This window comes from Drosophila serrata, unplaced genomic scaffold, assembly GCF_035046125.1.
Source record: "Drosophila serrata isolate PLE 108 unplaced genomic scaffold, ASM3504612v1 contig_184, whole genome shotgun sequence".
In the NCBI taxonomy this organism is placed as follows: Eukaryota; Metazoa; Arthropoda; class Insecta; order Diptera; family Drosophilidae; genus Drosophila; species Drosophila serrata.
In genome coordinates, this window is record NW_028257082.1 from 5,645,552 (window position 1) to 5,666,921 (window position 21,370).

Sequence of the window (21,370 nt, forward strand, 5' to 3'; positions counted from 1 at the left end):
GCCCCACTCGTCGTCGTCGTCGTTGTCGTTGTCGTGTGGCAGGTTAAACGATTTAGTTCTTGCCCTTTCGCCAAAAGCAGGCAGAGATCAGACAATGTGTCAGCCACTAAGACGAGGGCGTAACGGATGTATGGAGGAGCTCTTGGCGCTCTCTGCAACTCTGACCCACTAATGGCAGGTTAAGCCCCAAAGTTGCGAAAGGAAAATCCAATAGAAGTATCTGAGCTCTCAGTTGTTTTGTGTAACTTTGTGTTTTCATTAAAGTTAATCCCGCAATGCTTTAATTAGATTTGTATTGAAACATATCAGTAAAGCTTAAAGTTATCAGTTTCTGAGTGCTGTATTTTGAGAAACAATACTTTAAACTTTACATATTCACTTAGCTATATTAATATTAAAGGCAGATTCTGCAATTTAAGTTCCTCTTTTGCATCTAACCTTTTGTACCCTGCAGACATTTTCAATTTAACCGATGGACTAGGGCTTTTGTGATGCCATCTCCTGGTGCTGTCCTGAAAAATCCCATATGCAAGCCAACCAAATTCTGTCTGGCATCCGATAAAATCATCAGCATCAGCATCATGCTCTCGCGTCGTCTGTCATTTGCACTTTTCACCCAGACTCACGTTTCCCCCGGTTTTTCTTTTTTTTGGGAAAAGGGTCAGCAGCAGCCAATGCGTTTGGATGCTGCGACATCGTCAACGAAAACGCGACTTCCATAGCCGCCGATGCGTCTGGCAGCGTGACGCATGCTGCAGCAACACACACATACACTCAGTGTTTCCGACATGGTCATGGCAAATAAATTCTGCATCCAGACCCCGCCCAGCCAGCCAGACTCCCGGAGCAGCACATCCTCCTCCTATCCATCTATCCATCCATCCAGACAGTTATAAATAGAGAAGGCAGGCGAGAGCAGACTGCAGTCTGACCAACGGACGATGCATCCTTGGCAGCCACTCCACTCGACTCCACTCCACTCCAGTTGCCAATGATGTATTCAAAAAATCAGAAACCATTTTTTGGTGGTGCGTGTGCCAAAAACATGAAATGCCACCCCCGAAAATGTGGAACCCAAACCCTGTCCTAGATTTGAACCTGCTAATGGATAGGATGGATGCAACGGTCAGAGTGCATTTTCCACACAAAAACCCCTTTTCCGGGTTGTCCTGTTTGTTAATTAAATGCATCACATCACCCTGACAACATGGGGTTGGTTATACATCTTCAATTTCGGTTTTTGGCTTTTTCAGCGATCTTGTTACCTTTTTTTTTGTTTTCCGCTGACCATCAGCTGCTGGGTCGCTGGCCTTTTATCAAAGATAATTGATTTTTATTGTCTTTTACGTTTCAAGTTTTAATTGCAAAAAGTTGCCATCGATGGTACTTGAAGGGATGGGAGTTGGGTTTGGGTTGGGTGTTGAGTGTGTTTAAAAGAAAGGGTTGTTTGTCCTAGATGAAAAAAAAGGGTGCGTTTCGTTTTTCCCCCTTTGCAGTTGTGTAATTGAACTAATTGAAATTGCTGTTTGCCAGTGACTTTAATAGGTGAAGGAGCAGTGTCCTTGTCTTTAAATCTCTTGGATTCTTTGAGATAACTGCATCCTTCTGACAGACTAATTGGCCAAGCTGAGCAGAGAAGAGGATGCCTGCCTAACTAAGCTCTCTTGTCTTGGTCAAAAGCCAAAGGCATTTACTAAGCGAGTATCTGGACTTTTCTTTTTGACTTTCCCCATTCCTCTTCCACTTCCGATTTTCCGATTCTAGTGAAAGCCTTCAAATTCCAGCAATTTGTCTTTGTTAGTAATAGTGCAAGTTCAATCGGGCTTCATGGAAAATCATCATTATCAATGTTATCATCGTGGAACGTAGCAATTGTTGCAATGACTTCGATTGTGAATTCTTGCGTATCGATGTCCGATTGATTTTCCATTTCTTTTATTCAATTTTTCGGTCATAGGAAACGAAATTCTTCGCCGGATTCGCATTTTAAATGAGACGAGGCACAGCTGTGTGCATAGTGAATAATAATTTGTTCTTTGCTCATATTTCGGTCAAAGCCATCATAAATTCAAATTCAAAAGGAAAGTCTTGTCCAGTGACTAGAAAACAACTCGAAAATATGTTTATGAATTCTTAAAGAGATCCACAAGTACCGTAAGCACAAGAAATACTTTCGGGCTAAAAAACTGAGATTTTCCTTGAATTATTGAGAGATTTGTTGTGTTTCCTTATTGTTACATATTAAATGGTAGTTTTCATGGCTGAATTATTAACTGCCCTGTAGTTACATTTAATCTTCAATAAAATCGGATTACTATTAAATATGTGATTTGTTTGTATAGTTATTCCCTTGAATATTAACTGAATGTTTGAACTTCCCAAATTGAGTAATCAAAAATGACTGCTGAAACAAGACATCAACCAGCGATGACAATGATGATGAAGATGTTGTATGGGGCGGGCGTGGGGATTTATGATGAGCTCTTTCGCTGGCATTTCAAATTAACACCTTGTCATTATATTTTATTTCGTATCTCATTCTTTGCGTGCCGGGGCAAGGCGTAATAAGGCGATTTCATGGCATTAAAAATACATAATCTAAGACAGCACAAAAGTGTTTCCAAAAATAAATTGTCAAGTTTGTGTTTCAGTTTTTTTTTCTGTTTCTCTCTTGGTTTTAATACCTCGGTACACTTCTAGAACTGGGGTATATATTGTATTTTCTTAATTAATTGTTAGTTATTGGAGTTATTTTTTTGTCTTTATAATTATATTTAGTGTAATGTGTACAGTTTTAAAAATAGAATGTTAAAGTAGACGAATTTTATAAATATCTTCATTTTCAAAGTATATGTCTATATGAATTATACAAGAAGATACAAATAGACCGTTTTTATGATAGAATGATTTAACAGATGAATTTCAAAAGTATCTTTATTTGTTATTTATTTCTGTATCGTTATTTTAATATATTTTCAATAAATGATACTAAAAGTTACTTTCATTCATCATTACTTCCATATTTTTACATTAATTATATTAAAAGATACTTTCCATCCATAATAACTTCCATAGTTTATTTGAATCTGCTTATAAACCCGGTATTTAATAGTCGGACATACCGTTCTCTCTCGATTTGCTTCGAGTATTAGCGGGTGAGGTTGTCGACTTAAACTCCAATTACAACAAATTATGAATCGTGTAGAGACAGCGAGGCAAGCATTTCTTGCGACAAGTTTTTGTGCAAAAAGTTCAATTTATGTCGCGCTGTTATGTTCTGTCCCTCTCCATTTTCCCCCCGCGGTGGCTTTTCTTCGCTTTTTCCCCTGCTGCTATTACCGCTGCTTTCTTTATGCCTCGTTCTTTTCTCTCTCTTATTTTTTTGTCATTTACTTACATTGCCTTGCTGTTGGTACGGCTGGAAAGGGGGGGAGGGCTACTCAAAGGGGGGCTGGTGCTGTCGTGTATTTGCCGGATGTCATGCTGGGTCTCCCGAAGGTCGGAAGTGTAGTTTTTTAAGTACACGTTTATATATAATTTGATATATGGCGCATTGTCATTTGCCATCGTATGTGGACATCTATATACACACAAGCACACCAAGAAAAAACTTATACAGATGCCGTCTTCAGGGGGGAATATGATTCTGCAACTGTATCTGGAAGATACGAAATTGTACAAAAGTATAAAAGATGCAGCAGAGAGCAGGGATTTTGGTTCTTATAGTTTATTTCGTTTTTTATTATTATTTTCTTTGGGGAAAATAGAACAAGAGTTGAACGAGGTCATCGAGCAATGTTTCTGTTTGGTCATGAGACAATAAGCGAAATTGAAGTAAAAAGATTTAAGACAAGAAGTGTTTTAAATTGAGGAAATCTCTAGTTAATCGACTGTTAAAGTTTTATAGTTACTTTTACCTGAAATTCAATTTAATTTTAATGTATCACAAGTGTTCTAGTTTTTAAAACCCAGATGTTTTCGGTCCATTTAAGATAATCAACTGCTAAGCTGCCAGCATTATCTGTTGTTGTTTTATCTGACAGAAATTGCTGCATAAAAAGTGGATAATAACAGAAAATTCATTGAAAATCTCCATAATCTCTCCTGTATCTACATACATTTCAATTACATAATTTTTTGTTGAATATTTGAAAAGGCCAGAGGCGAAACGTGTTGGGTTTTTAGAACCATCCCCCAGAAAAGCCTTGACTTGCCGCCCACTTACCCCGCTTGAGACTCCTGCCAGCTGCATGCCACACACACACACACACACACACACACCCACACACCGACATTTATTTATTCATAGTCGCACTTGCGTATCTAGTTAAGGTAACTTTTCAATTTCCTTCTATTTCGGGGAGCCTTTTACACTTTTCCAATGGATCATCGGTTAGGTTTTTCTTCGCTGACATGCGACATACTTTTAAATGCCAATTACAAGCGGCTGCTAACGGTTCTCGAGTCTGCTATTACCTTCCCTGGCGACAGTTCCTATTGTTTTTTTTTATATTTATTCGTCGCTTCTGCTTTTTCATTATGCCACGCACACGTTTCCACTATCTGAACCCGAACCCAAACACACAAGCCCCTTGTAATGCAGCACTTTAGAAACTTGCGTCAGTTACACTGGGAAATATTTTAATTTTGAGTTACTTGGAGGAAAATTATAGAACATTTTAAATCAATTTATTATATAAAAAAAAAGAATACAAAACCTTAAACAGAAAGGGTAGTTTTAAAGCTAAATAAGATATAACAACTTTATTGTCTTATAACTTTCCTGTTTATCATAAAAAAGTAAAGTACTGTTAATTATACCATTCCAGGGTATTACAATTTTAGTTAAAAGCTTGCAACACAGTGAAGGAGTCAATTCTGACCCTATAAATTATATATATTCTTGATCAGCATCAACAGGCAAATCTTTCTAGGCATGTAGGAAAGAAAATAGTTTTTTCAAAATTTTCACAATTTTATAAGGGGTTACATCGTTAAAATTGTCAAAAAATTTGATTTTTTACATTTTAATCTGAGTATGCAGATTTATTACCCTTATAAAAACTAACATAGGGCTTCTTTCCAAATTAAAATTAATTCATTTTTGGCTTAGTTATGAGTTTTTTGAAATTAGATTTATAGACAAAATTGTCATATAAAATATAGATAAATATCGACTCAAAGAATGGTATTATAGTTTTAGTCAGAAGCTTGTAACGCTGTGAAGGAGTTATTTGCGACCCTTTAAATCATATATATATTCTTGATCAGCATCAAAAGCCGAGTCGATCTAGCCATGTCAGGAAGAAAACAAAAATTTAACAATTTTTTTTAAATTTTATAAGTGCTTCGTTAAAAATGTCAAAAATTTGCGAAAAATTAAAATTTTTAAACATTAAATAGAGTATGCAGATTTATTCGCCTAATAAAAATTATCATAGGACATAATTTAAAAATGGTCAGATTATCCATTCAAAGAATGCGAATATTTTAATCTAGGTTTGATATATATACATTTTTACTTCTCGAAGTTAGTTTATTTTCTTGTATTAGGAATTATTCATATATTTAGAAAGTATATTTCTATATTTCTTTACAGAAACTCAGGCTTACTGCTTTAAGTTTTATAATTTAATCAAGAAAAGTATCTTGTTTCGCGTTGCCACAACATTTCAGGATAATATCTGAGTATAATTGAGATCTCCCTTAATTTTTTCCTGTGTACAAATGTGTGCGTGTATTAGAGTCGGGGGTGGTGTTTGTGTTTTTTTTGGGATAGGAGGATTGGTGGGTTGGTGGAGAAGAAGGTAACGCCGTGACTTGCATAGAAATGTACTTTTTTCTCTTACTCGTTTTTCTTTTTTGTTATTTTTTCTCTTTTCATCGCCATCGTCGCCGCTGTAGTTCTCCAAATTCCTTTTCCCCAACTTTGGGTCTTGCCTAATTCGCTACGCTACAATTAGTTTTCATTTGCCCGTGAGCCGCCTTTTTGCTCATCGCACTGCCTGCCACGCCCCCCAATCCAGCCTCCCCCAACCTCCCCCCTTTGGCGCCTATATATATTCTTTAGCTTTTGCCAGTTTATTTTCACTTTGAGTCATTACAACATTTTGCCATGTTCTTTCTGCTGTATTATTGCCATTATGATTATTGCGTGCCACGTTCTTTTGGGCCGTGCTCCCTTTTCTTTATTTTTTCTTTCTCTGTTTTGTTTTGTTTTATTCTCCAGAAGAATTCTAATATCTTTTGGCCGTAATTTTTCTGTTTTCCTGCTTCTATTATTTTTATTTTTTTGGTTCTTCTCTATGTCGAAATGAAATTCGTGAGTGAAATACCGTGATGCAAGTAAACAAAAGGCGCCATAATCAACGAGGATTGGGCGGCGCATTATAAGCTTTTGGTTGTGGGGGAGGGGGAAGAACTGCGTAAAAGTATCTTACGGATAACCGAGAAATGTTTGCCATGCGAGTGGTTCTCTCTGAGCCTGACCATTTTGATTCGTTTGCTGAATTTTTAATTATTATTTTTTGGCCTAGCCTGGAATTTTTGGGGGTTTTTGGTTTTTGGGTCTAACCACTGACCAATGAAATTTAAGTCAGCTGCAGTCGAAGTGCAACTTCCAAACAATGTGTTCCTCTGCTTTTGGAGTTTTCAAACCATAACTTTTTGGTTGCTCTCTAGTTTTTTTTGAAAGCAGAAGTTTTTGAAATGAAAATAAGCACAAAAAAAGAAACACACATTTCGTTATTGTGTTGAAAAAATATATCCCTAGTACTTTTTCTTATTTGTAATCTCTTTTAATTAATTTAGTTCAAATTTTATTAGCTCTTTTCAAGAGTTAACCTATTTTTTTATATCTTCAGATTGCTTTGAACGATAAGTTAACTTGGCTTAAGCAAAAATAAAAGCCACGTGTAATAATTAAGTGGTTTAAGTGGCTTTAACTAAAGTTATCGCTCTTGATCTGGTGACCTCAGTTTGCTAGAGAAATGGATTCCCTATAAAGATTATATTAAATTACAAAAGAAAGCAGACTTGAAAAAATATATAATACATAATTTAAATTTTTAAAATATAGCATATACACAATTTAAATTCAACAAATTCGTTTGTTTTCAGTGCCCAAATAATCTGCTTGAATTCATCTAGCTGGGCGCTTTTCGTACACATGAACTCCTTGTGAATTTCACAGATACTTTTTGCACTTCACTTGCATTTAACGACCTGGCTAATTGATTCAGATATGTGCACGTCATAGAGATTTGTTATTAAGTCATTTGCTGGTGTTTAGCATCTATTTAACCCCGCTACCGCCCCCGGTTATCTCCTCCCTTTCTCCTCTTCGACAATCACTCTGAAATCCATTTACACCCAGGGCATTTCACAACTTTTTAATGCAAACAACAAAAAAGAAAATGTATAGGAGAAGTGAAGGAAAGAAAATAATAACAATAACAACAGAAACGACAGCGACCAGAATACGTATCTGTATCTGTATCTGTAGGTGCAGGCGAAGCTATTGTATCTGTATCTCTGCATCTGTGTATCTGCGCTCTCCTCAATCGAAGTACTAACGTCCGCAGATCACTTTTTGAGGTCTTTGTTTTACTTTTTTTTTTGTAATACCCTGGAGAAGGGTGTTTGGGGTTTAAGGAAAAGGAAAAAAGGAAAAAAAATATAAAATAAGTGCATATTATAAATATAATCATTACTTAATAAAGCTATAAAATAACTTAGCAATCCGGGGGATTGATTGTGAAGAACTGGTTTATCTTTGCAGGTTTTTAATTTAATAAAATGGAACTTATCTGATTGTGTTTTTGAATTAGCTTTCACATAAATCTTAAGAAATTATTGTTAATGTAATGTTATAAAAATCTGGTTTAGCTGAAATATAACATTTTAATAAGAGATTTATATTATTCTGTATTTCCTCTTGTTGCTTCATGATCGCGGTTTTAGAACTAGTTTTTATGAGTATACAACTATTGAACTTATTTACATTTTATATATTTATGTAATTAACATTGCATTTGTATCTTAAACGATATCCGAAGCTTCTAAGCGATGTAATTAACTCTGATCGAACTTATATCTCACAGGGTATCCAATTTTTCAAGCTATGATTGAACTTGTATCTTACAGGGTATCTTGGCTTCGACTTTTGCCAAGATAATTAGCTTCCTTTCTCGTGAAAGAAATATATATGTGCTTTTTGGGGTTTTTGGCTTTGCCCCTTTTTGAATGTAATTCGTGTGTTGCTCTTTTTTTCAATTTTTTTTGGAAGTGCTCTTTGTTATTGTTTGTCATTATTTGTGCTTACTTCTTCCCGGTTTTCTTCGGTGTCTCTCTTATGACTTGCTTTTGCTTTGCTTTGCTTTACCGCTGCTTAAACATTATTTGCTGTTATGTAAGCAAGCGGCAACGCATATTTTGTTTCAATTTCATTTTTTCCCCTTGGAATATTTTTTGCTTTGGTTTTTTTTTTGTATTTCTTTCTTTGGTTTCAGTTTTTTATTTCATTTTTTTTCTGGTTTTGTTGTTGCTACTGGTCTGAAGGCTTTGTTGCCGGCGTTTTGCTTCATGTGCATGTGGCCACATTATTTGGTAATTGTCTTGGTGTGAGTGCGCATATAACTGTGTGGGTTTGTTGGCCAGGTTATTGAACTTGAACGTCAAGTGACGTGTGGCCCTCTGTCTCTTTTTGTTTTTTACCTTTTCTGGTTCACTTTTTGGGCTTGGGTTATATATGTATATATATATTTTGTTGTATTCCAGTCTTTCTTTCGTTTGTTAGCTGTTAGTCAATTGTATCTGACGGATGCGAGGCGTGTGGAGAGCGGGACGGGGGAGAGTGCAGCGCTAATGATTGCAGCTGAAATTTCAACTGCAGTTTTTTGGGCAGGAAATGGAGTTTCATTGGCCGAGAATGCACAGCGAAAGATTGAAAACGCTTCAGAGATACAGATAAAAATGTGGGAATAAATAGATTTCGATCGCTCAATCGATGTGAAAGCATTTTAAAAGCAATTAAGGCCACAGTTTCCTTTACCTAGAGAATATATATACAAAAAACATTTCTATTTCTACGTTTTTATAATGAAAATAGTATGTTTTAAATGTGCTTAAAATATGCTTTAACCTCCATTATATTTGTATTTTAATTATATTGAATTGCATTTCCCCCCCCCCCCCCCCTCCATGATATTTTCCATCAATTTGCTTTTGTAAATACGCACAGCTTTTTTTGGTTTTAATTGCAAACCAAAAGCAAATAATACAAACGTAAAATTAATTGAAACTTATTGATTATAATCAATCCTCTGTGGGAAATAAATAATAACGATACCTAGCTAGGCATAATGTATAAAAAAAAAGATAGCGAATCATAAACATGACGAAAATTCCAATGTCAACAAATTATTGTTTTTAATAATTTACCGTGGCGATGATGATAACAATAACAAGCTGACAATTTGCTGCTGCAGGGGGAAAAGAACGGAAAATTTATGCCACAGAGCCACAGAACTTGTCTCATTTAAATTTATTTTATTGGCTGCGAAAAAGTGAAAGACAAAACCGAAATAAATAATAGAGGCCACCACGAAATGGGGGCGTCTCAATGGAGGCAGTTTATATGAAAAGATATGTACTTACCTAGGGCTGAGATACTGAGATCTTGTTGTACAACGGACCCACCGACGACCGGTAGACTAATTAGATACAATTCCAGTTGGCCTGGCCTGGCATGCCGTTCTCAAAGCACGTTTCTCCCTCAGATACAATGGGGTAGCTGAAGGGGGGGAAATGCGATAAATACTAGCAACGAGGCAACGGTTGCAGCAGCAACAGCAAAACACGTTTTTACTTTATCGCTTTCCCGCCCGACTCAGCACTCCCTGCCTCCCCCTGCTATATATATTCCCCCTCTCCAATATGCGGCACTTTGTCACAAGTGAACGTGTTGTTCTAGTTGGCAATTGCACATGTTCGTCTGGGCAGCAGCAGCAGCAGCTAACAGGTATCCCCAAGATACATATACTGATATCGATATAAAGATACAGATATACGAAGCGAGGAACTTGGCCATTACTGTGAGCCAGCGGTGCTGCTGCAACAGGCAAGATTACACATAAACTTGAACGATTTCGTGGAAATTATAAGCCATACTTGAACGGTGTACATTTGTTGGTGCTGTGGAAATTTTCCTATTGAGTACTAAAAGTAATTAGGTATTTTAGTTATGAAATACGGGAATTAAAGATCTTATTTTGTTAGATATTTATTCAACATTTTTAAGGGAAATTGTGGGTTTAATTTATTGATTTGTTTATGAAATAAGGCAAAGTTGATTAGGAAATAGCTAACATTTGTTGGTAAATTGGATATAACTATCTATACATCTATTTATATACCTATCTTTATATATCTATATCTCGCAAGTCAGTTCCTTGAGTACCGCTGCTTTGATTAATATTTAAATAAAGCCATTTATTTAAAGTACCATAAAGTTATTACAATATTTGCTTCTTATTTAATCTTATCATTTTTACATTTACTATTTTGTAAGCCTTCTTAATTGATTTTGCTAATAGAAATCGCATGCTCCAATTAGCAAACCCCGCGTTTCCGCCAATATTAATCACCAATCCGTAGAAGATCGCTGCAAAACCCTTTTTCGTATTGTCATTCAGCACTTTTTGAACTTTTTGCACTTTTTTTTGGCGCGCAATTTAATTTTGGCCATTTTTGAGTCATCAACATTGGCAACGCGGCTGCTACCTCAAGTCATGCAAGCAAAACGAATAAGAAAAAGTAAAAAGTAAAAAGAGAAAGAAAATAAGAACAAGAATACAAAAAGAAAAGAAAAAGAACAGTTCGTTCCCTGTTGCTTTCTTCTCTGCAACGCTTTCTTCAGCACATTTCTTTTGAATTGCTCTTTGCCTCTCTTTATTTATTTCCAAAAAAGAAAGAAACAAAGCAGCAGAAAATATAAAGCATTCAAATGTTTATCGTAGCATTTAATTACTCTCAAATCTCTTTGATAGCTTTTAGGTATTTGTTGATATTTCTATTTTTTGTTTTTGGTTTTGAGTTTTATTTTTTTGGGGGTGCCGCTGCTAGTGCGTTCCACTGTGTCGATGGTAATTACTCAATTGCTCATACGCCACGTTTCTTCAAGCTGCTTCTTCGCTCCGCTATGTTTCAGTTAAGTACATAGATAAAAAATAAATAAATGGAATTGTTATTGCGGCTGGCATTCCATGGTAGCAGTCGTATTTGACTTGTCTCTTTGGTTATATCTTTTTTTGTTTTTTTTTTTTTTGGCAGGTGCTTGAACTCTCTCTTCATTTTTTTTTATCGCTCATGTGGATCAACGCTCTCTGCGCGGTTAAAAAATAAATAGACCAGGCTGTAACTGAAAGAAAAATTAAATAAGTAAAGAGAATAAAACAAAAACAATATAGGAAACTAACTAAGCCGAAGTTTATATACCCTTGCAGTTTGCGATTATATTATAGGTTTGAATCGGATATTGATCATAACCTTTCTGAAAATAGTGGCATTCTTTGTATCGATATTTATCAATATTTGTATATGGCTATTTTTCGATATATCAAAATTTAAAAAACTCATAACTAAGCCAAAAAAGCATTAATTTTAATTCGGAAAGCTTTTAAATGTTAGTTTTTATTAGATTAATAAAAATGCTTACTTAGTTTAATATTTAAGAAAATTAACATTTTTGCCAATTTTTGACAATTTTAATGATGTAACCCCTTATAAAAATTTCAAATTTTGCAAAAATTTTGAAAATTTGTTTTTTACACCGGACATGGCTAGATCAATTCGGCAGTTGATGCTGATCAAGAATATATATGATTTATAGGGTCTAAAATAATTCCTTCACAACGTTACAAGCTTCTAACTGGAATTATAATGTCCTTCAGGGGTACAATAAACAAATAAAAGAAGCAATATATTGTATAGACTTAGCTTTCTTCTTATTCATATTTAAATGAATATCATACGAGTTTTTCCTAATTTTCACCATTATAAATAATTATTTTGTTTGTAAAGGATATTAAGTAATTCATCCTATCATAATAAATAAAATAATCTTATTAAAACCCCCCAAAAGATGTGACCAATTGTCATAGTACTTACCTTTCATTTTGTGCTTAAATAACCTTTTATGGAAATTTTTGCTTTACCTTGCTGATGCTTTTTTCGAAAAAACGTGTTTTGTGCAACAGCAAATCCAAATCAATGCAGTTTTAGAGTCATTATTGTTGTTTTTGTTGTTATTGCAGTTGTTGCTTTCCTTTAGCTTTATGCGCCGGTTTACCTTCACGGCAAATGTTCTCCAAGTTTGTAGCTTTGTTTTTTGTGTATCTTACCTGCTGCTGATGCTGGTGTTGCTTTTGAAATCCAGTTTTGCGCAGCTGCAGCGCTTGGATGCGAATCGAAAAGCGCAGCCGCGAAACAGTTACGAGGCGAGCAACGCTAAAGCAACGCTGACAGAACAAAAACAACAATAACAACAAGCAGTAGCAGCAACAATAAATCAAAAACAAACAACAACAATAGCAGCATAATTTCGCTGACCCACTAAATTAAACAACAAAAACAACAACATAGCGCAAAAATATAATTAAATGTGCGTGTCTGTCAATGTCTGTCTGTGTGACAGACAATCGCGCGACGTTTTCAGAAAAAAAAAAAAAACATTTGGAATTCTCAAATAAAAACCATTAGGGCACTAAGTTAGGTTATTTAAAGGGTTCTTAAAATATATATACAATTTTAGTTGGAATTCTTTATTAAAAGCTATAAGAGTACCAAGTTAAGAAGATTACTTTATGGTTCTTAAAAATATTTATCACGTTCTAGTTGGAATTTTTTAATAAAAGAAAGATATATCACATTTTAGATTAAATGTTCTAATAAAAACCATTATAATACTAAGTTAGGTAGATAAATAGTTTTCAAAAAAATACATCCAATTTTAGTTGAAATTCTCTTATTAAAACTATTGGGAAACTAGTTCTGATGATTATTTGAGGTTTCTTAAAAAGACATATATAATTTTTCTCCAAGTTTAGATAAATAGTAATCTATTTTGCTAATTAGTTAATATAATCAATGTAACAATTTTAGTTCATATTCAATAAAAACTAGAATAAAGGTTAATAGCTCAATTACGATTGCAAATAAGGCAGTGACGATTATAAAGTTCGACTTAAGGCGATCTTGCATAAAGAATTATCAGTTAGTTATTCATTATTAACAAGTAGTAGTTATGGTTATTAAAAATATAGTACACATTTTAATATTGATTAATGTTTTTAAATACAGGAATCTTTATAGAAAAATTATATGATTTTAGTTTAATATTTTGTTTCAATTAGATAAAGATTTCAATATATATTTAAAATTCCAACAGCTTAAAGCATCTCATATCTGAAAGCCTGGGGTTTGATTTCCTATATCTTGATCTTTCTTAAGATAGAGTTTTCGTCCGTTAATTTAAAGCATCTCACAAGTCGAAGTAAGAACTATGGAATACATGGAAACTATAGATATTTAATATATATCTTTGAAATAGTTTTTTGGTTTAGTTTTCATATATATTTCGAAATTCTTGCAGATCGAGTTTGAGTGCAAAAAAATTCCAAAAATATCTTCAAAATGCATCCTGTTCAAAGTATCTCACATTTAAAATTTCGTTCAAATTAGAACTATGAGTTTCCAATTATACATATCTAATATATGTATTTAAAATACATGTATCTTATAGTATCTAATATCTGAAAGTGTTCTTATATCTCAAACTTCTTGAAGATAGAGTTTAAATGATTTTAAATTTTGAAGATATCTTTCAGATGCATTCTGTTCAAAGTATCTTACATCTCAAAGTCCGTTGAAATTGTAATTATGAGATACATAGTATTTCCATCTATAGAAGCTCGACTGTAGCAATAACAATTGCAATAAAAGCGGCGAGCAGCGCCAAATGCAACGCTGCAAATTGCAAGCTCGGCTTTAGCGGCGAAAAGCGAATCCGCTGGAATCGAAAAAAGAATAAAAAAAATAACTTCGAGCGTTCGCTGGACGCGTGAGAGAGTGTGTGAGAAAGAGAAGGTGAGCGGTGAAAACGGTCAGTCAGTCAGTCATGTGCATTGGCAGCGACGTCGACTGTGGCAGAGGCGTATGCATTGCAAAACCGTTGAATTCGCCTCGTGCGATTTTTTTTATATATTTTCTTTTTATTTTATTTTCTTTTTTTCCTTTTTGTTTTTGGGGCTTTTTAGGCCTTTCTTTGCTTTCGTTCCTTCATCCGCCTGCGTTTATTTTTATTTCTTTATGTGTTGCTAACGGTGCTTGGGCTTTATTTATATATGTATGTATACACAGACATATATATAAATATATATATATATATATATGTGTGTGTGTGCTTTTTTCTCTCCCGATTCGTATTTGTGGGTAAACACGTTTTTTTTTGGAGCTGCGCTTTTGCGAAATCGAATGCGAAATGCATTGGTGGTAGTTAACCCATTGATGGCCCCCGGGAATTGGATCACAGTAATTCCAATCGATTGGAATTTTAGTGGAAGCTAAAAATAAGACTTTTTTAGCATATATATTTTTAGAAGTAGTATTTACTTAAATACTAAAATTTTTAACTTAAATAAAAGAGCTATAATTGGTTGAATATGTATGTTATATATTTATGGTTTAATTGAATAAATAAATACATTTTTACATATACTAATATATTTATTAGTTCCTAATTTGTCTTTTTAAAGTCTAAGATATATACCGATTAATTTTTTCTTCTTGTTTTAAAAAATCTATTAAATATGCAACATAAATATTCATAATCCTCGTTAAATCTCTAATTTCTTATAATGTCAAATATATATAATAACATATAATTATAAATAACCCAAACTTCGATAAAACAGCTACTATATTATTATAAAACCTATTTCTTATACATTTTTCTGTTAAACTACAGTTCTGTTAAATGTATCTATACATTTCTGACTTTATCTTTGAGGTTAACCTCAAGCCCTTCACCCTGAAAACCTCTATCGAACTTGTGGCTTTTGGGAATCCATGCCTTTTTTCGTACGATTTTCGGGTATTTTTTTAAGCGACCTTTTTATGATACTTACTGTACCTATATGTATATATGCCTACCATACATGTCTGTATTCCATATGTATATGGATATGTACACAAACAATCCCGATCGTTTTGTTCGTTTGCATTTCCTTTTTCGTGCCTTTTAAATGTATTGACCCAATTCTCCGCTCTGAGCATTGGAATTTCGTTTGCATTTCGTTTAAGTGACTTGTATATACCATATATTTTTATATATATATCCATATAGTAGCGATTTCATCGCCTTTCGTCTGTCATTTGGATGCATTAAATCTGAATTGCATTTGCATAATTAGGAGTCAAAAAGAAAGTGTTTTCAATATATAAATTAGAAATTTTAATTACTTTGCACACTTTTGCGGTTTGCTTCCTCGACTCATAAGTCTTTGATGTGTGACACTTAATTTTGTAGACTTTTAAATCAAATCAAAACTATTTTGCAAACATTTAATTAAAATGTTGCTTAAAATCACTGTATAATTGGATTTCATTCTTCATTGCATAATGAAAAGTCAATAAACTTATTTACACACTGAGAGAATGAATGCTAAGACGTGTAGAATACCATTTTCCAATTTCCAGAACTTTTTGTTGCTTAATTTTGGGTTTTGTATTATTTTTTTACATATTTGTTAGCGGTTTCTGTTCACTTCAGAGATATATTCTTTTTTTTTTTTTTGTAACCACGCGAATTTTATTATTGCTGAAAAAGCAGAAAAACTTTGCACTTCGATGAGGTATAAAAAAATGAATTGAATTTATGCAGAACATTATTATTTTTTTCCTTTGTGGTCGGGAACCAGCTTTACCCTCGGCCCAAAAAAGTTTTTTATTTCCCACCATCTGAAAAAGATATATATAGATATTCGTATATATTATTAAAATCATTTCATTAAAACCTTAATAAAGTTATTAATGCTAAAAGGGTGTGTGTGTGTGTGTCTGTCCTTGTGTCGTCGTAGCCATTAATATTCTACTCTAAATGGATATAAATGAATTGTTAATCAAAATATTGCAGTGATTAACTATAGCATTGGTTAACCTGGTTGGCAATGCAACCATTTAAGAATTAATTAATTTTCTCATTAAAAAAGAATATATATATGCCCATGCCGGGTGTCATTTATCAATGGCAACACCTCTTTAGTAATAATAATTATTTAAATGCAATAATTATATAATTTTCTCTTTTATTTATCTCTTTATAGGTAAGTTCAATGATATATCTATCACTCTGCAATCCATTTGCTAATTTATGGTATGTGCTTTTAAAAACAAATTATATATTTTTATATGAGAAGGATTAGAAAGTGGAAATAATAAGAATTTGTACAGTGGAAAGTATCTTTAGCCTTAATGGCCATGGTATTATTGTATTATGGCGTGATTGAGGCGAGAAGCCGGAAACAATCAGTAGCGTTGATAATCAAATAACAGTTGGCCAACAACACTGCATCGGTATTATGTGTCTTTAGCCTCGTTTTTATTATTATTATATGGGATATGGTTTGAATCGCGCATATCGCATTTATTGATAGCGTCGACCATGTTCGCGTTTCTGCTCTATATACAGAAAAAAAGAAGATAAAAAGATACAATACTTCAATTTTATTTATTTATGGAGCGCACTTTGCATTGTTGGAATAACATCGCATCAAAATGAGCGACAGTTCGTTCACACCAAACACGCAATAAGAGACAACACAAATGCCGCATTTCGCACTCACTCTCTCCCTGTGTCACTCTTTTTGTATTTTTTTTGTATCGTGAAATATTTAAATTGTTCCCTTGGCACATTTCGCTACTGATAGCACATTTCAACGGCAGCAAAAAAAAAAAACACCTAAGAAAACAATTTGGATGAGCCAGGAGTAGCAAACAGAACAGATCACCTTTTTTACAGACAGCAAAAACATCTTACAGATATTATTCTTCTTCACTGACTAAGAAAGTCGATTAAATATACCATTTAAAATGACTGACTTGAATGCATTTAAATGAACGAAATTGCCAGCAAAAAGAACCATTTAAATGGCATTTTATTTATGCAACAAATGTTAACTGCATAGTTAGGTTTTTGGATTTTAAATAAGACCAAAAAAGATGATGCCTAAATGGCAATTACAATTTCCAAGAATAGGGTGAATTTATTCAGAAAAAAAAGATAGTGAAATGCTAACAGGTTAGCAGATATTTGTAAAACAAATAAATACTTTAATAGTAAAGAACTTGAACTGTAAAAGGTTAAAGATTATTAAAGTATTAAATGCTAGAAAAAAGCTTACTATTAATATTCAATATATAGTTTAAATGCTTCTTTAAAGCTTGCCAAAGGTTCTCTGTTTCTAAAGGTAGCGCACAAGTGAAACCAAAAACTCTGCAGAACGCCAACAATAATAAATAAAGTGAAATGTGTTTAAATATTGATAAAAACAATAAGAAATGGCAACGACACAAGCTGGAAAAATGCTGTTGCACACACAAAGAAAAACAGAGCGAAAAAATAATAACAACATCGTCTGGCCACATGTGTTAATTTTGCGCTCACTCAGGTGAGGTGAGGTGAGGTGGTGGCTTTAGAGGGGCACCACCACCACCAGTAGGTGGCCACAGGTGAGCACGAAGGTGGACAGGGTAAACTTCGGCAAACTGCTGACAAATATTTAATGGCTGTCGACTTCGGTTTGCTTAGATCCGCTCAATTCAGTTTTTTTTTTTAACTCAGAATGTATAGTACAGTGGGTCAGGTGCAAAAAGTGGGTGAGGTGAGGTGTGGTGTGTGTTGTTGTTTACACAAACAGCTCCCGTTTCGCTTTTCTTTTCCTATTTGATGATTAACACATTTCAAGTCAACATTTGTTTGTTGGCTTAGCTGTTGCACATACATACACATGAAAAATATGCAAATATTTTTAGATATTTTCACACACAAAAATAAGCTGTTAACAAAATGGGTTTGATATTTATTTACTGCTTTTATTCAAGTGGTTTTATTTTAATTTTCATATTTAATTAGAGAAGAAAATAAGAACAGATGAAAGTTTATAGCCTGGGAATGGAAACATTTGCTTACCAAGAAAAGAGATCTCTAAATAAACAATCTATCATTAAACTAGCTATGTTTTCATTGAATTTTATTTTAGTTTAAACAATTAATTTGCAGAAATAACCAAAAAATTGCCATGTTTTATATTTATCTATTATTTAAACTAGATAAATGTTTACATACACTTTCAAATATTTGTTTTTAATTTAGTTAGCGGTATCAATAACGTAGTAAAGGCATTTATAAATTAAAAATAGCTTAAAATAACTTGTTTACAATCTATTTTTTACTGTGTACTGAGTGGCAATTGTTTGGTGGTTTGTTTGAGAAGTTCTTCAAAGATTCCTGCGAGGGCGTACTGTCTATCTAATGGTTAATGATGTGGCTCCTTTGGCCGAACGATGCGACTCGTTAATTTAGTGGCCGCCGACGGCGACGATGGGAGATGCCGCGGCCAAAGTAAACATTTGAATAGAGGAACGTGAATTGCTCCATTTTTCCCGCTTTTCTCCCGCCTTTCTCCCTCCTACCCTCAATCCGATTAGGGGGCGTGGCTCTGGCCTCCCGGCGTGCGGAGTTTTCTTGGTGTTGTTTGCTTAGTGTAGGCAGCGTCGCAGGTGGTGTTGATGATGATTATGGCCATAGCTTCTCCTCTCTCTGTGTTTTCCCGAAAAAACTAAGTTGGTAAATGAAATTTTTATCGCACTGCAATTGCCCGGAGCTGTTGGTGGCCATAAATTTTGGCCAAGCACTACATGAAGTTATTTTTTGGGGGGATTATTCTATAAGTATATAAGTACGTGAGACTTAGCACTTCAGGTGGGTGAGTTGCCACAGAAAAAACAGTACTAGCATTAGTTTCAAGCGCACACAAGGGGTAAGAAATATTTTAGTTAATGTTTAAAGAAAGTTTATGAATATAGATTTAAATTTATATTTGCAAATTAACATTTCAAGCTTTTAATTGCTTTTAAAAACGTTTCTTTTAAGCATTTTCTTTATGTTTCTGATATTTAAACTTATGTTAAACTAGAGTTCGACAATTTTAAACGTTTTCATTTTTTTAATGCACGATTCGATTTAAAATTGGTTACACTAAGAAACAGGTTGCATCTTTCCTTGAAACATCTGTATATCTTTATTTATTTTCGAAAATAAGTCTGGGTTTAGTTTATTATGTTATCATCTTTTTTTTTTTAATATCCAGACCAATATTTATTAAAAATCCTCCTCTTATAAACCACAAAATGTAAATCAGCTTCAAATTTGTTGAAGCAAATCCCGATTTCTTATCGATTAGCCTAAGAAACAGGGTGTATCTTTCCCTAAAACACTTGTATATCTTTGTTTCTTTTCAAAATAAGTTTAATCTAAGTTTATTTTATCGTTTAATTAAAGTCATTAGAATCTTCTTTAAATATCCAGAGAAATATTTATTAAAAATCATAATCTTTTAAACCATTGAATGAAAACGAAAGCCAAAACCGATATCTTATCGATTAACCTAAGAAACAAGGTGTATCTGTCCTTAAAACATTTACAAAATTGTTTCTTTTAATCATAGAACCACTTAGTGTTTTATTTTACAGTCCAAGTATAGAAATCTTTATAGTCCCGACAAAAATCTATTTAAAATCCATTACCAATAAAGCATCGAATGCTAATAATTTCGATAGATATATGTATTTTTTTGTTGGTCCCCTAATTAGTTGCGGGCCATATAGCTGCTTATATTGCAATGAGCTTATTAACTGCTCATTAAGTAAATGATAAATGCTCATGTTAAATCGGCCAGACACTTATTTCCCGAACGCAGCAGCAAAATATAGATTTTTGGCATATGGCCTAGAGATGATATTATACGACTCTCTGTTCTTCATGCACGTTGTAAAATAGATCAAAAGGCGAATAGAATAATGCAAATTTTTGAATTTCCGCTGGAAGAAAGAATATATATATTCTTATTAATAAATATTCTCTTTACCAGATACTTATTTGGGTCGGCGTCTGGCACGTGCCTGAATCCTTATATAAGTTTCAGGTTCTTAAGTATATTTATACACTCGAGGTGTATTCGATTACGCATCCCGCTGATTAGTTTTGCTTTCTTGGCGCTTCCCGGTCGGCCAATTGTCAAGTAAGAAAAATAGCGGAAATATTTTACTCATTGACGTAGCAAACAGTCCAAACAATACCAAAAAATAAAAATAAAAATATTAGAAACAAAGACTAAAATCTAGCATATATTGCGGTTTCTTGAAGGTATTGAAACACCTCTCGTAGTATGTACAATGGTGAAAATTTCAATTGTGCACGCCCAGTGAGGAATGTCTACTACCCCCATTTTCCCCATCAGCAAAACAGCATCCCCACTCTGTGATGATGATGAGATAAGATGATGATGATGACGATGATGATGGGGTTCTCTTGTCCATCCACATGACAGACGGAGATTGCGTGAAAATCTCACAGATTTGTTGACATTTTTGCTTACATTTTATTCAATTGCTGATGTGCGGTTAGCCTGGGACGAGAACCAAAAATAAATATAAATTAATCTTATTCACATGGCATGTACAATTTACTTTGTGTTTCTACGCAATTGAAATTAGTTTTACTAAATTTAATTTAATTAAAGAGCCAGGCCAAAGGGTTGACCGCATTTCTCAGCTCATTTCCTGATCAATCCTTTGCCTCTTGGGCAATCAATTTTCTGACTCAATACCAAAATGTATATTCCCAACCGCACATGCTTGTATTTTTATGCGCATTTAAAAGCATTTTCCATAAATAAAAAAAATTATGAAAAACGAAAAGAAGAAGAAGCGATACGAGAGGCCCAAAACAGACGAATTAGTGAGGATTTTCACATGAAAAGCGGCGCGTAAATTGCGCGCAGACCGCAAGGAGGCTGGGTAGGGGGTTAGGAGGTTTGGAAATGAAAATGAAAATGAAAATTGTTTTATGTTTGAAGCGGCCGAAAAGATTTTTCCACATAAATTACATGTGCACACGGCCAAAGAAGCAGAAGAAGCGGACTGTGTTGTCATAAGTGATCAACGCGGTCGGAACTCAGTCATTCAGTCATTCCTCTATCCATCCCTCCATCTGTCCATCCCTCCATCTGTCCATCCGTCCATCTGTCCATCT

The 21,370-nt window shown here is 34.0% G+C and overlaps 2 protein-coding genes across 39 annotated transcripts in view; one reads left to right on the forward strand and one right to left on the reverse strand.

The window, feature by feature from the left end:
* sm (heterogeneous nuclear ribonucleoprotein L) overlaps nucleotides 1-21,370 on the forward strand; it is a 128,302-nt gene that overhangs the window by 6,343 nt on the left and 100,589 nt on the right. The window lies entirely within an intron of this gene.
* The window catches only part of TTLL6A (Tubulin tyrosine ligase-like 6A), a 133,564-nt gene continuing 114,845 nt past the window's right edge, over nucleotides 2,652-21,370 (reverse strand). Inside the window, exon 6 of one of the 2 annotated variants that reach the window (XM_086828350.1) lies at nucleotides 2,652-11,419. In XM_086828350.1, coding sequence (XP_086684476.1) covers nucleotides 11,393-11,419 — 27 coding nt within the window. In that variant the 3' untranslated portion in view covers nucleotides 2,652-11,392. Of the gene's footprint in view, nucleotides 11,420-17,038; nucleotides 20,745-21,370 lie in introns of those variants that run through there. The other variant, XM_086828349.1, reaches the window with a different exon arrangement.